This window comes from Coloeus monedula (genome assembly GCF_965178545.1).
Source record: "Coloeus monedula genome assembly, chromosome: 26".
Classification (NCBI taxonomy): domain Eukaryota; kingdom Metazoa; phylum Chordata; class Aves; order Passeriformes; family Corvidae; genus Coloeus; species Coloeus monedula.
Genome location: NC_138806.1, coordinates 1,894,223 through 1,905,861, shown reverse-complemented (window position 1 = coordinate 1,905,861; position 11,639 = coordinate 1,894,223). Strand labels below are relative to the sequence as shown.

General features: G+C 63.6%; 1 protein-coding gene across 2 annotated transcripts; it reads right to left on the bottom strand.

Moving 5' to 3' along the window:
• Window positions 1-18: 18 nt before the first annotated feature.
• Window positions 19-11,619, bottom strand: PLCD3 (phospholipase C delta 3). 2 transcript variants are annotated; one of them, XM_082297479.1, is made up of 16 exons: window positions 11,498-11,619; window positions 9,014-9,175; window positions 7,617-7,845; window positions 7,401-7,530; window positions 6,684-6,909; window positions 5,872-6,073; window positions 5,641-5,785; window positions 5,408-5,560; window positions 5,177-5,332; window positions 4,991-5,026; window positions 4,219-4,378; window positions 3,312-3,428; window positions 3,078-3,226; window positions 2,070-2,205; window positions 735-884; window positions 19-655 (listed from the first exon to the last, which is right to left on the bottom strand). In XM_082297479.1, the coding sequence occupies exons 1-16, from the start codon at window positions 11,598-11,600 to the stop codon at window positions 567-569; spliced, it is 2,343 nt and encodes a 780-aa protein (XP_082153605.1). In that variant the 5' UTR covers window positions 11,601-11,619; the 3' UTR covers window positions 19-566. The 2 variants fall into 2 exon arrangements, with proteins under 2 accessions (XP_082153605.1, XP_082153604.1); XM_082297478.1 differs by having other exon boundaries at window positions 735-846.
• Between the last annotated feature and the right edge of the window lie 20 nt (window positions 11,620-11,639).

The window sequence follows — 11,639 nt, the reverse complement described above, 5'->3', positions numbered from 1 at the left end:
AGGGACACTGGGACAGGCTCTGTTAAAATAAAACCTTTATTCGACTGGCTTGATCCCAGGGTGTAAATCTGTGACTGTTGCTGGTACCAGGGCAGAGGTCGGGAATGTGTCCCCACCCGGGCACAATGGAGTGTGTGTGGTGGCAGGGTCCCCTCAGGGACTCCATGGCGATGGCACCGTCCTTGCACCCCAAGAGAGGGGCTGGGATCAAGCATGGCCAGGACTGGTGACATTTGGGGGTTGCTGTCACCCATGTCACCCCTGTGGGGCTGTGCTGGGCTGTCATTGGGCCAATGAACCCATCCTGGTTGTCACAGCATCTCTGTCCCCTCGAGGGGAGGAGCAGGGCACCAGCAGATTGGGTGGCACTGGGGAACAGGGAGGGGAGCCCCCACCCCTTTGGGTCCTCCCAGCCCTGCTGTCAGCACAGACAGGTGAGGGCTGTCCCCAGACTGTCCCCACGCAGCGTGCTCATCCATGGAGGAGCCTGTTGTCCCCTGCACGGAGACACGATGTCCCTCCCATGGGCACCCTGGGGACACGAGGATGTCCCTCCTGTGGGCACCTCACAGGCTCTTGCATCGAACGTGCACAAAGAGCGTGGCGGGGGACAGGGACGCGCCGTCCTTGGAGAGCAGGTGGATGTGGCGGTACCCTGGGGACAGAGGGGGGCTCAGCGGGTGGCAGGGGCTGTCCCCGTCCCCGGAGGGCAGCGGGGTGGCACCCGCACCCACCTTGGCGCATGCTGGGCAGCGGCAGCGTGAACTGCCCCACGAAGTCGTTGCAGGAGGTGCTGTCGTAGTCCTCCACCACGAAGCGCACCAGCGCCAGCTCGGGCGCCCGCACCTGGAACCGCAGCGTCTCCTCCCAGCGCGGGTTGAAACCTGCGGCACCGGCGGGGGTGGGTGCGGCCACCGGGACCAGCACCCGCCCTGCGGGGACCAGGGACCCCCCTGTGCGGCCACCGGGACCAGCACCACCCTGCGGGGACCAGGGACCCTCCGTACTGCTACTGGGGCTACCACCACCCTGCGGGGACCAGGGACCCCCCCGTGCTCATGCTGGGGCAGTGCCCCGCCCTGCAGGGACCGGCGTGGTCCCCAGTGCTGCCACCAGGGATACTGGGGCCACCAGGGCCACCCAGTGCCCCGCAGGGCCCAGCAGGACTCCCCCGTGCACTGCCCCTGCCCTGGCTGAGCTGCTGTCCTGCACTGGGGGATGTGGGGGCTGGGGCAGGCTGGGGGAGTGGGGGTGATACTGGAGCCACAATGGGGTGTGCTGGGGAAAAGGGGGTCATACTGGAGCTGTGGTGGAGTATACTGGGGGAATGGGGGTCACAGTAGGGGAACAGGAGACATGCTGGGGCCACAATGGGGTGTGCTGGGGAAAAGGGGTCCTACTGTGCCTGCAGTGGGGTGTAGTGGGGGAACAGGGGTCATACTGGGGGAATAGGGGTCATACTGGAGCCATGATGGGGTATACTGGGGGAAATGGGACCATACTGGTGCTGGACTGGGCTATACTGGGAGAATGGGGGTTGTACAGTGACTGGTGGAGTATACTGGAGGGATGGGATCATACTGGGACTCTGATGGGATATACTGGAGGAATGGAGGTTACACTGGGGTTGGGCTGGGCTATACTGGGAGAACGGGAGTAACACTGGGGCCATGGTGGGGTAATCTGGGGGAACGGGGCTCATACTGGGGCTGTGGATAGTGGGGAGGGTGGGCATCACACTGGGCTTGGGCTGGGTATACTGGAGGCCATAAGGGAGCAGCACCGGGAAGGACTGGGACATGATGGACCCTGCCACTGGTGGGGATCAGGCAGTGCTGGGGAGGGGGCATTGAGTGCACAGAGGGCACTGGGATGTCCTGGGCACTGGTTCAGCTGGCAGTGAGTGCTGGGTGTGGGTACCCAAGGGACTGTCCCTCACGGGGATCAGGGTGCCCTGGAGTGTCCCCATGGGTCCAGGTGCCCAGGGGTGTGCCCAGGGGTGTCCCCAGGGGTGTCCCCAGGGGTGTCCCCAGGGGTGTCCCCAGGGGTGCCCAGGTGCCAGCACTCACCGTTGTTGAGCTTGTGGTGGGTTTGTTGCTTGGCGCAGTCGGCCGGGATCCCGTGGATCTCCACGCGCACGAAGGGATCCACGATGGAGCTGCCCTTGTCCCTGTTCAACTTGGGCAGCTGCTGTGCTGTGATCACCTGTGGCACAGGGAGCTGGGGACCAGGGGACGGGGACCACGGGGGCCCAGGGGGACCTGGGTGTGGGGAAAGGACTGGTGCCCCCAGGAGAAGGGACGTGGGTGGCACTTGGCTGGGGCTGGGGACACGGTGAAAGGGAGGGAGGTGGCTGATGCCACCCAGTGGCTGACACCAGCTGGATTTGGGGACAGGGTTGGTGTCACCCAGGAGAAGTGTCATGGGTGACACACAGTCAGGAGCATGGATGGGGTGAGGAGGAGGGAGGGGGCTGGTGCCATTCAGGAGAAGGGACGTAGGTGGCACATGGCTGGGTGTGGGGACAGGGCTGGTGTCCCCAGAAGGCAGCAGGTGGCACCCAGCCAGGAGTGGGGATGGGGTGAAGAGGAGGGAGGTAGTTGGTACCAGCCAGGAGAAGGCACATGAGTGGCATGTGCCTGGATCCCCACGAGAAGGGATGCGGGTGCCACTTAGCCGGGGTTGGGGATGGGGCGGGGAGGAGGGAGGTGGCTGATGTCATCTCAGAGAAGGGACATGGCTGATACCAGATGGATTTGGGGACAGGGTTGGTGTCACCCAGGAGTAGAGACATGGGTGGTACCCAGACAGATGTGAGGGGAGGTCAGTGTCCCCAGCAAAAGAGAGGTTGGTGGCACCCAGGAGAAGGTGTGTGAGTGGCACCGGGCTGGACATGGGCTTGGCATCAATCACCCTGAGGGGACATGGGTGGCACCTGGCTGGGAGTGGGGTTGGTGTCACCTGGGGAAAGATGGGAGTGGCACCTGGCCGGGCATTGGAATGTCATAGGTGTGACCCAGCAGGGACGTGGGTGGCACCCAGCCGGGCATGGGGGCAGGCCCGTGGGCTGTCCTCACCCTGATGTGCAGCGCCAGGCGCCGGGACCCCTCGCCGGGGGGGCTGCGCAGGCAGAGGGGCTTCAGGACGTAACCACAGCGCCCGTTGGGCAGGAAGCGCCCGGTGTTCAGGTCCATCTCATACCCCGGCGTCTGGAAGTTGAGGGCCACTGTGGGGGCAGCGGGACGGGGTGTCAGGGTGGGTGATGGCTCTGGGGGTGGGTGCCAGGCCATGGGGGGCTCTGGGGGTCTCACCCAGCTGGCAGCCAGCGTTCCACATCTCCTGGGGGTTGTAGTTGGCGGAGTTCATCTTGAGCCCCAGCGGGTACACGCGGCTGAGCTGGCGGGCGTTGTACCGGACCAGTGCCGGGCCTGGGTGGGGACACGGCTCAGAGGGGCCACTGCACCCTCGGGTGCTGCTGGGGGGCCCAGGGACATGGATAGAGCCTGCCCAGCTGGGTGGACCCTGAGCCTGAAATGTGACCCAAGCCCTGAAACCAGACCCTGGGGTTCAGACCCCAACCCTGGACCTTGAGCTTGGACCCCTGACCCCAAACCTCTGACCCTGGATCCTGACGTTGACCCCACACCTTGACTTTAGACCCCTGACCCTGGACCTTGACCATGGAACCCAGACCCTGACCCCAGATTTTGACTCTGATCCCTGGACCTCAGACTCCAAAACTCCCAAGCTTATGCCCCGACCCAGATCCTAATTCCAGTCCTTGACCCCAGACATTGACCCTGGCCCCAGACACTGATCCTGGACCCCAGACCCTGAACACAGATGTTAATCTCAGGCCCTGACCTCAGATTCTGACCCTTACCCCCAGTCCTAGACCTTGACCCCAGACCTCAGTCCCTGGACTCTGACCCAGACCTTATTCCCAGCCCCAGCCCTGGACCCAGATGCCACATCCTAAACCGTGGTCCCAGACCTTGGTCCTGGTTGTGTGACCCCAGCCCTGGCCTCTGGCCCCAGACCCTGCCAGCAGAGCCCAGCGTCCCCCATCCAGGGCTGCCCTGACCACCACCCATGGAGCCACCCCAGAGACAGAGCCCACCATTCTCAGCCCCTCCTGCATCCCAGTGTCGTCAGGAGCATGGAGCTACCGTGTCCCCATCCCTGTCCCCATCCCTGTCCCCATCTGGTGGCCCTCACCTGCCTCCTTGATGAGCTTGCGTGCCTTCCTCTCGCTGAAGGAGGACATCTGGCAGGGCTGGGGGTGGCGCAGGGCCTGGGCCAGCCCGGGGAAGGGGACAGCCTGGCAGTACACCACCAACGCCGACAGCTCCGGGGACACCTGCGACGCATCCTTGGCCTGTGGGAGCCACCGTGGCGTCAGGGACACCCTGGCCCCAGTGGCCACCTGCCTGCCCGAGGGTCTAGAGACCCCCCTCCCCTGACAGTGCTGAGTGCTGAGACCCCCAAGGCCATGGAGACCCTCAAAGCAGGGGAGATCCTGATGCAACGGAGACCCCAAGGTGGAGCAGAACCTGAGGCAATGGAATGATGGACCAGGGACTGGTGGGGAACCCAAGCTGGTTGAGAACCTGAAGTCATGAAGAACCCAAGAGGATGGACAGCCCAAGATGCTAGACCCCAAGGTGAGGGAAACCCCAAAGTACTGGAGAACCTGAGGTGATGGGCACCCTGAGATGATGGAATACTTGAGGTGACAGAAACCCCAGAGTGATGGAGACCCCAACAGGTCACCCTGGATGTGATGGAGGCCCAACATGATGGAGAACTTGCAGTGACAGAGACATCCAAGTGTTGGAAACCCCACAAACAGGCCACCCAGCCCAACGGGAAGAGGGAGGCACAGCTGAGGGGTCCCCAAGCTCGGTCCCTTCCTCCCAGCAGTGACAGCCACTCACCACCCCCATGTCACCTGCCCCATCGGCCGCCCCAGCTCCATCCCATGGCCCACCTGCAGAGGTTTGATCTCCTGCAGCGACTGCAGCGACTGAAAGAGGAGAGAGCAGGGCTGCACAGGGGGATGCTGGGACAGTGCCAGGACGCTGCGGTCCCCCAGCACCACCAGGATGCTCTGATCCATCAGGGCCACCAGGATGCCGTGGTCCCCCAGCACCACATCCCTGGGGAAGTCTCTTACCCGCCGGGGGCTTCTCTCCTGCACCTTCTCCTCCTCTTCTTCTTCCTCCTCTTCCTCTTCCTCCTCCTTGGGGTCCAGAAGGGAGGTGACACCCCGGGGCTCCTGCCACAGCTCTGGCAGCTTCTTGCCCTTCACCAGGATCTTTTCCTTTAGCTGCTACAGGAGGCAGGGCCGAGCTAAGGGCTTGGAGGGGACATGGGGACACCACGGTGGGCGCGCAGGTGGCCTTACCTCTGGTGAGGGCAGATCGTGGGGGTCCTGCCCCTGCAGGGGCTGAGTCAGCAGCTTGTCCCCCAGGATGGCCTTCATGTGCCGGGCCATGGTGGCCTGCTGCTCCAGCCCGCAGTGGTTCTCCAGGGACAGGATGACGGGGTAGGGGGATTTCTGGCCGTGGGCACGGGCAGCGGTCAGCACCCCGCACCCAGCACCCAGTGCCCCACCCAGGGCTGCCGGCCCCGCCTCACCTCGAAGGCGGAGTCGCGGATGCTCTCGATGACGTCGCGGAAGAGGATTTTGGAGGTGAGCGTGTGGCCGTGGTAGACGACAGGTTCCCCGTCGGAGCCCTCCCAGCAGTCCAGCTCCACACAGCGGCACCCTGCCCTCAGCGCCCTGCCAGCACACCGTCACCATGGGGGTCCCTGTCACCCTCGAGCCACGGGACCTTCTGGGGCTCCACGGGGACCGGGGACACCCACCTGACGTAGGCTTCGGTGCTGCTGGTGCCGCCGATCTGGTTGCGGGTCAGGTAGGTGTTGTGGGAGGAGGAGATGAAGTAGTGGCTCAGGGGCTGGCTCATGTCCTGGTGCACCTTGGTGTGCTCCTGGTTGAGGATGTCACCGGCAGCAGAGAGCAGGTACATCATGAAGCCATCCAGCATCATCAGCTCCTGCTGCTTGGCTGTGGGACACGGTGCCAGGTGTCACATGGTGCTGGCAGGGTGGCACCCTGGGGGCTTTCCCCACTCGGAGGTCCCAGCGGTGCCATGTTCACCCCCAGACCTGGCACTGCGGCACCCAGGGGATGTGGAGGTCCCCTTTGTGTCCCATCTCCCACCTGATGTCCCCCCCTCCTAGTGCCACATCTACCTTAAGGGTACTATTGTGACACCCTAAAGACACAGAGGTCCTTTGTCCCCACCATGATGTCCCCTGCCCTCCTAGTGCTATGCTCACCCTGGACCTGCTATGGTGGGACCTGAGGAAGACAGAAGTCCCTCAGCAGTGTCACATCATACGAGCTGGCATCACATCGCCCATGAGACATGGATGGCCAGCTGCTGTCCACCCCCACCTTCACATCCCCTGTCCCACGGTGTCACATCCACCAGGCCGTGTGTTGGATGGCTGACACTGGGGGCACTCTGGGAATGGACCCCGGGACAAGCCTTGGAGGACCCCGTACCAGTTTGGGGGGTGACACCACCAATCAGAGCCCCATCCCTACCCCACCCATGCCCTCCTGTGGCTCCGGCAGTGCCCATCCCGTTATCCCACACCCTCAGCCGTACCCTTCTCGTTGAGCTCGTAGGTGCGGATGATGGCACAGGCCTGGCTCAGGCTGGAGTCCTCGCCCTGATCCCGCAGGAAATCCTGCAGCTCCTCGGCTGACAGGACCCGGTCCTCGCCTGAGTAGCGCCCAAAAAGCTCCTCCAGCTCCGGCCGCCGCAGCAGCCGCCGGCAGAACAGCTCCAGCTCTCGGCCCTCCAGCCGCTCGTTGCCCGAGTGGTCACACTCCTGATGGGACACAGCCCAAGCTCGGGGACCGTCCCCTCCCCGTGTGGGCAGGGTACAGCCACCCCCTGCCCTGTTCTGCCTGTCCCCTGGAGTTGGCGATGTGTGTGTGATGAGTTTGGGGGGCTCAGCTACTGGCATGGCCCCTTTGTTCCCCCACCCAGAGCCCTCTGACCCTCCACTGCAGGATGGAGCAGAGCCGAGCTCCGTGCCTCAGTTTCAGGTGGAAAGGGACCTTTGGAGATGCCCAGAGGGACAGCTCTCCATGGGAGAGAAACATCACACCTTGGGGACACATGGAAGAGTGGCTGGGACAGCTCACCCCACCTCACCCCACTCCACCACGTGCTCCTGATGGGACCCAACCATTGATGGCTGTGGGTGGCTTTGGGTGTGGGGAGTTTGTCAGTTCTCTGTGCTGGGGAAGGCAGAGAAGGAGCCAGTGATTCCCCCTCCGTGACAGCAGTGTGGGTGGTGCAGAACAGGACCAGTACCTTGAAGAGCTTGGAGGCGTAGACATCGTCCATGTCGATGTTGAGCATCCTCAGCATGCTCTTCACCTCCCGGAAGGACATCTTGTTGTCCTTGTTCCTGTCTGCTCGCTGCAGGACCCCATGGATCCAACTGCACCGGGGTAAGGAAACCACCTGGTGTCACCCACAGCTGTCCCCAGCCTGTCCCCAAGCCCCCAGAGCTCCCTCAAAGGATACTGATCGAGCTTCTCCATCTGGCTCATGGCCTGCAGCCGCCCCATCAGCTTGGTGAGCCCCTGCACCCAGTGCCGGGCGTCCTCCTCGCCGCGGGCGGCCAGGTCGAGGTTCTTGCGGCGGCCCTTGAAGGCGAGGGTGAAGCAGTGGCGCTCGGGGAAGGCGGCCCCGTGCTTGCGCAGCCCCTCCGACTGGCGACCCTCGCGCACCGCCTCGATGTGCGCCACCGAGACTGCGGGGACACGCGCGGGGGTGGGGAGGGACGATGGACGTGCTCCCTCGGCGGGTCACCCACCCGCCAGCATCCTGCAAGACACCCTGGCTGCTGATGGACACCCCCGCGGCGCCCCAGGGCACAGGGCTCGGCTCCTGTCGGTGCCGCAGCCGGGCTTAACCCGCTAATCCCAGGCGAGACAGGAACCGCGGCCGCTGCCCCTGCGGGGATGGGGACGGGGACGCTGCCAGGGGATGGAGCCGCCTTGCAGCGGTGCCAGCTCCAGGCACCCATCCCAGGCGAGAGGGTGGAAAGAGACGGGTGACGCCGGGGAGGGGGACAGAGTCTGGCCGGGATGGAGACGGGACCTTGTGCTGAGCCCAGGGGGCACGGGGACGGGTGGGGGCTCTTGCATGGGGTGTACTGGGAGGCCCTGGAAAGTTTTGGAAGGCTCTGGGAGCCACTGGGTGAAGTGGGTTGGAGTTCAGGTATTGGGTGGGGGTCCATATTCTGGATTGGGTTCGTAGGTCTGGGTCTGGATCCCAGGCTTGGGGTGCAGGTCCTGGACTGGGGTCTGAGTGCTGGGGGATGTCTGGGTCCTGGGTGGGGATCTGGGGTCCAGGTCACAGGTGGGGATCCAGGCAAGGATCTGGGTCCTTGGGGGAATCTGGGTCACAGATGGAGGTCTGGGCCAAGTCTGGATTGTGGAGTTCCGTGGCCCAGGTGGGGTCTGGTTCTCACTGGGGGATTTGGGTCCTGGGCTGCGGTCTGGGTCTTGGGTTGGGGTCTGGAACTCAGGTGGGGTGTGGGTTCGGGGTGGGGATCCAGGTCCTGGGGTAGGGTCTGGGCTCCAGGTGGGGTTCTGGATGGTGGGAATGGGTCTGGGTCCTGGGTGGGGGTCCAGGTCCTGGGGTAGGGTCTGGGTTCCAGATGGGGTTCCTGGACTGGGATCTGGGTCTCACATGGTGTCTGGATTCTGTGTGGGAGTCCAGGTCCAAGGCTGTGGACTAGGTCCTGGATTGGGATCTGGGTCCCAGGCGGGGGTCTGGGTAGGGGTCTCGGTTCTTGGTAGGGCTTTAGGGGTGGGCTTGGGGCACTGCCCGGGTCCTGGCCCTCCCTGCAGTCATGGTGGTGCAGGATGTGTCCCGGTGTCCCCCAGCCCCCACGGGACAGTCCCAGCACTCACAGCTCTGGGGGGAGCGGGAGCGCCCGAAGCGTCCCTCGAAGCAGACGGTCACCCCGTCCTCCTGCAGGCGGAACAGCCGCTCCCTGGAGCCCCCCCTGGCCTTGACCTTCCAGAGCAGGGACCCCCGGAGCATCCGCTGGACGTCTTCATCCTCCGTCAGACCTGCAGGGACCAGCCTTGGGCTACTGGGGGAGTCTGGGAGGCACTGGAGGTTCTAGGGGGGTACTGGGAGTATGGGCTGGGAGGGGGGTTGGTGCACACCTGTGTGCACATCTGTATCCTGTGGGATGGCACGGGATAAATGGGGCAGGACAGATGTGATGCAGTGGGATGTGATGGGATGGGATGGGATGGGATGGGATGGGATGGGATGGGATGGGATGGGACATGAATGACACAATGTGACAGTGCAGATGAGACAAGATGGGACAAGTAGGATTGGACAGGATGGGGTAGGTAGGGTAGACTGGACTGGATGGAACAGAGTGGGCAGGACAAACATGACAGGACAGGATGGGACAGGGCAGGCAGGGACAAGATGGGGCAGATGGGATGGGTCAGAGTAGATGGGATGGGGTGGGACAAACAGATTGGGATGGGGCAGGACTGTATGGGATGGGATGGAACAGGTCAGGATAGAACACCATAGGACAGGGCAGACAGGGCAGGATGGGATGTGATGGGACAGACGGGATGGGGCAGGAATAGGTTGGAATGGGATGGGACAGGCAGGAGAGGACAGACAGGACAAGCCACTGCCCTTGGGCCCCTTTGGAGCACTGTGTGGCTGTCCAAGGGGGACAGGACACAGCAGTGACACAGCCCAGCTGCTAAATCCCAGCAAAGCCGTCCGGATCCTGCATGGACAGTGCCAGGACGGTGCCAGCAGGGGAGCTCAGGCTGGGAACAATGACGGGATGGACTCGGGGGACTCGCGGGCCCACGCCTCAGCCATTCATGGAGTGGTTATTTCCTCCCTTTTTGTTTTGGCAGCCATTCCTAACAACCCCAGCGGCCATGTCCTGCTCTGGACGGAGATTGCACTCCTGGGCTGGGAAAGGGTGGTTTTGGGGCTCACAGGGACATCCTGAGCCATCCATGGCCTCGGGGATGCAGCCACCAGCTGCCACCACCTCCTGCATGGGTCGCATCCTGCCCGAGGTGCAGGATGGAGGGCAGGTATGGACACGTGAATGCACGAGCATAGGGATGCATGGATGTATGGGTACAGGGCCACGGGCACAGGGATGGACACACAGATTGTCAGATACAGGGGCACAGGTGTGTGGATGCACAGGTGCACATGGATGCTCAGGTACAGGGACTTACGGATGCATGGACATAGAGACGCAGGGACGCATGGACACACGGATATTCAGGTAGATGGATGCACAGGTGCCTGGATGCAGGCACATGGACACACGGATGCATGGATACACATGCTCAGTCACAGGTCACGTGGACCTAGGGATGCACTGATACACGGATGCAGGGATGTATGGATACATGGAGACACGGATGCAGGGATGTACGGATGCACAGGTGCACAGACGCACTGCTGCGAGGACACACGGACACCTGGATCCACAAGCATGGATGCATGGACAGGCACACGTTGTGCATGGACACAGGGGTGCTCCAAGACACAGCCACGGGGATGCACGGACATACAGGCGCCAGGATGTACAGACACGCAGATGCAGGGACAGATGGACATGTGGACACATGGACACACGGATGTATGGATATAGAGGTACAGGGACAGATGGATGCACGGATGCACTGGTGCAAGGACACACAGAAACAGGGACACAGGGACACAGGGACACAGGGACACAGGGACACAGGGACACGGACACACGGAGCTGCAGCAGCTCCGGGCACACAGCCCCGTGCCCAAAGCCGTGGGGCACAAGGCCAGACCTGGCCCTTCCCACTGCTCCCACTCCGGATTGGGCCGGCCACTCCCAGGGATGCACGCTGACCTTGCCAGGCACCCACTGCCCCTGCCTGGATTAGTGAACCCTGTGTGCCAGCAGCTCCATGGGCAGCACCCCTGGGTGGGGAAACTGAGGCAGGATGTTGGGGAGGGTCCGGGGAGTGGGACCTGCGCCCTGGAGGCGATAAACACCCTGAGCAAGGGGGCTCCTGTCACCTGTGACGTGGCCAAACCCCGACCCCGCTGTCCCCCAATGGCTGGGGCGATGCACAGCTACTCTGGGGTGACTTTGGGGACCCCTCCCATCCAGGGGGACCCTTCCCTGCTGTGGGGCACCCATCCACCTCGGGGACCCTCCCTGCCAGGGGAACCCTTCTGTCCCTGGGGACCCATCTCTGTCATGGGGGCCCCCACCCTGCCATGGGGACCTATTCCTGCCACAAGGGTCCCCACCCACTTCGGGGACTTCCCAGCCACGGAGATCCCTCCCGGACCCCTCTGGCACAGCCCTGCCGGAGTTTCTGCCCCGTTCCCCTCGAACTCACCCATTTTCTTCAGGGCTCTCCCGGGCCGGCGGGAACCACCGGCACCGTCCGACGGGGCGCGGAGCTGCTCGGCGGCGGGACGCGCCTTCCTGCCGCAGATCATGACGCGGGACCCCCGGTACCGCCGGTACCGCCGGTACTC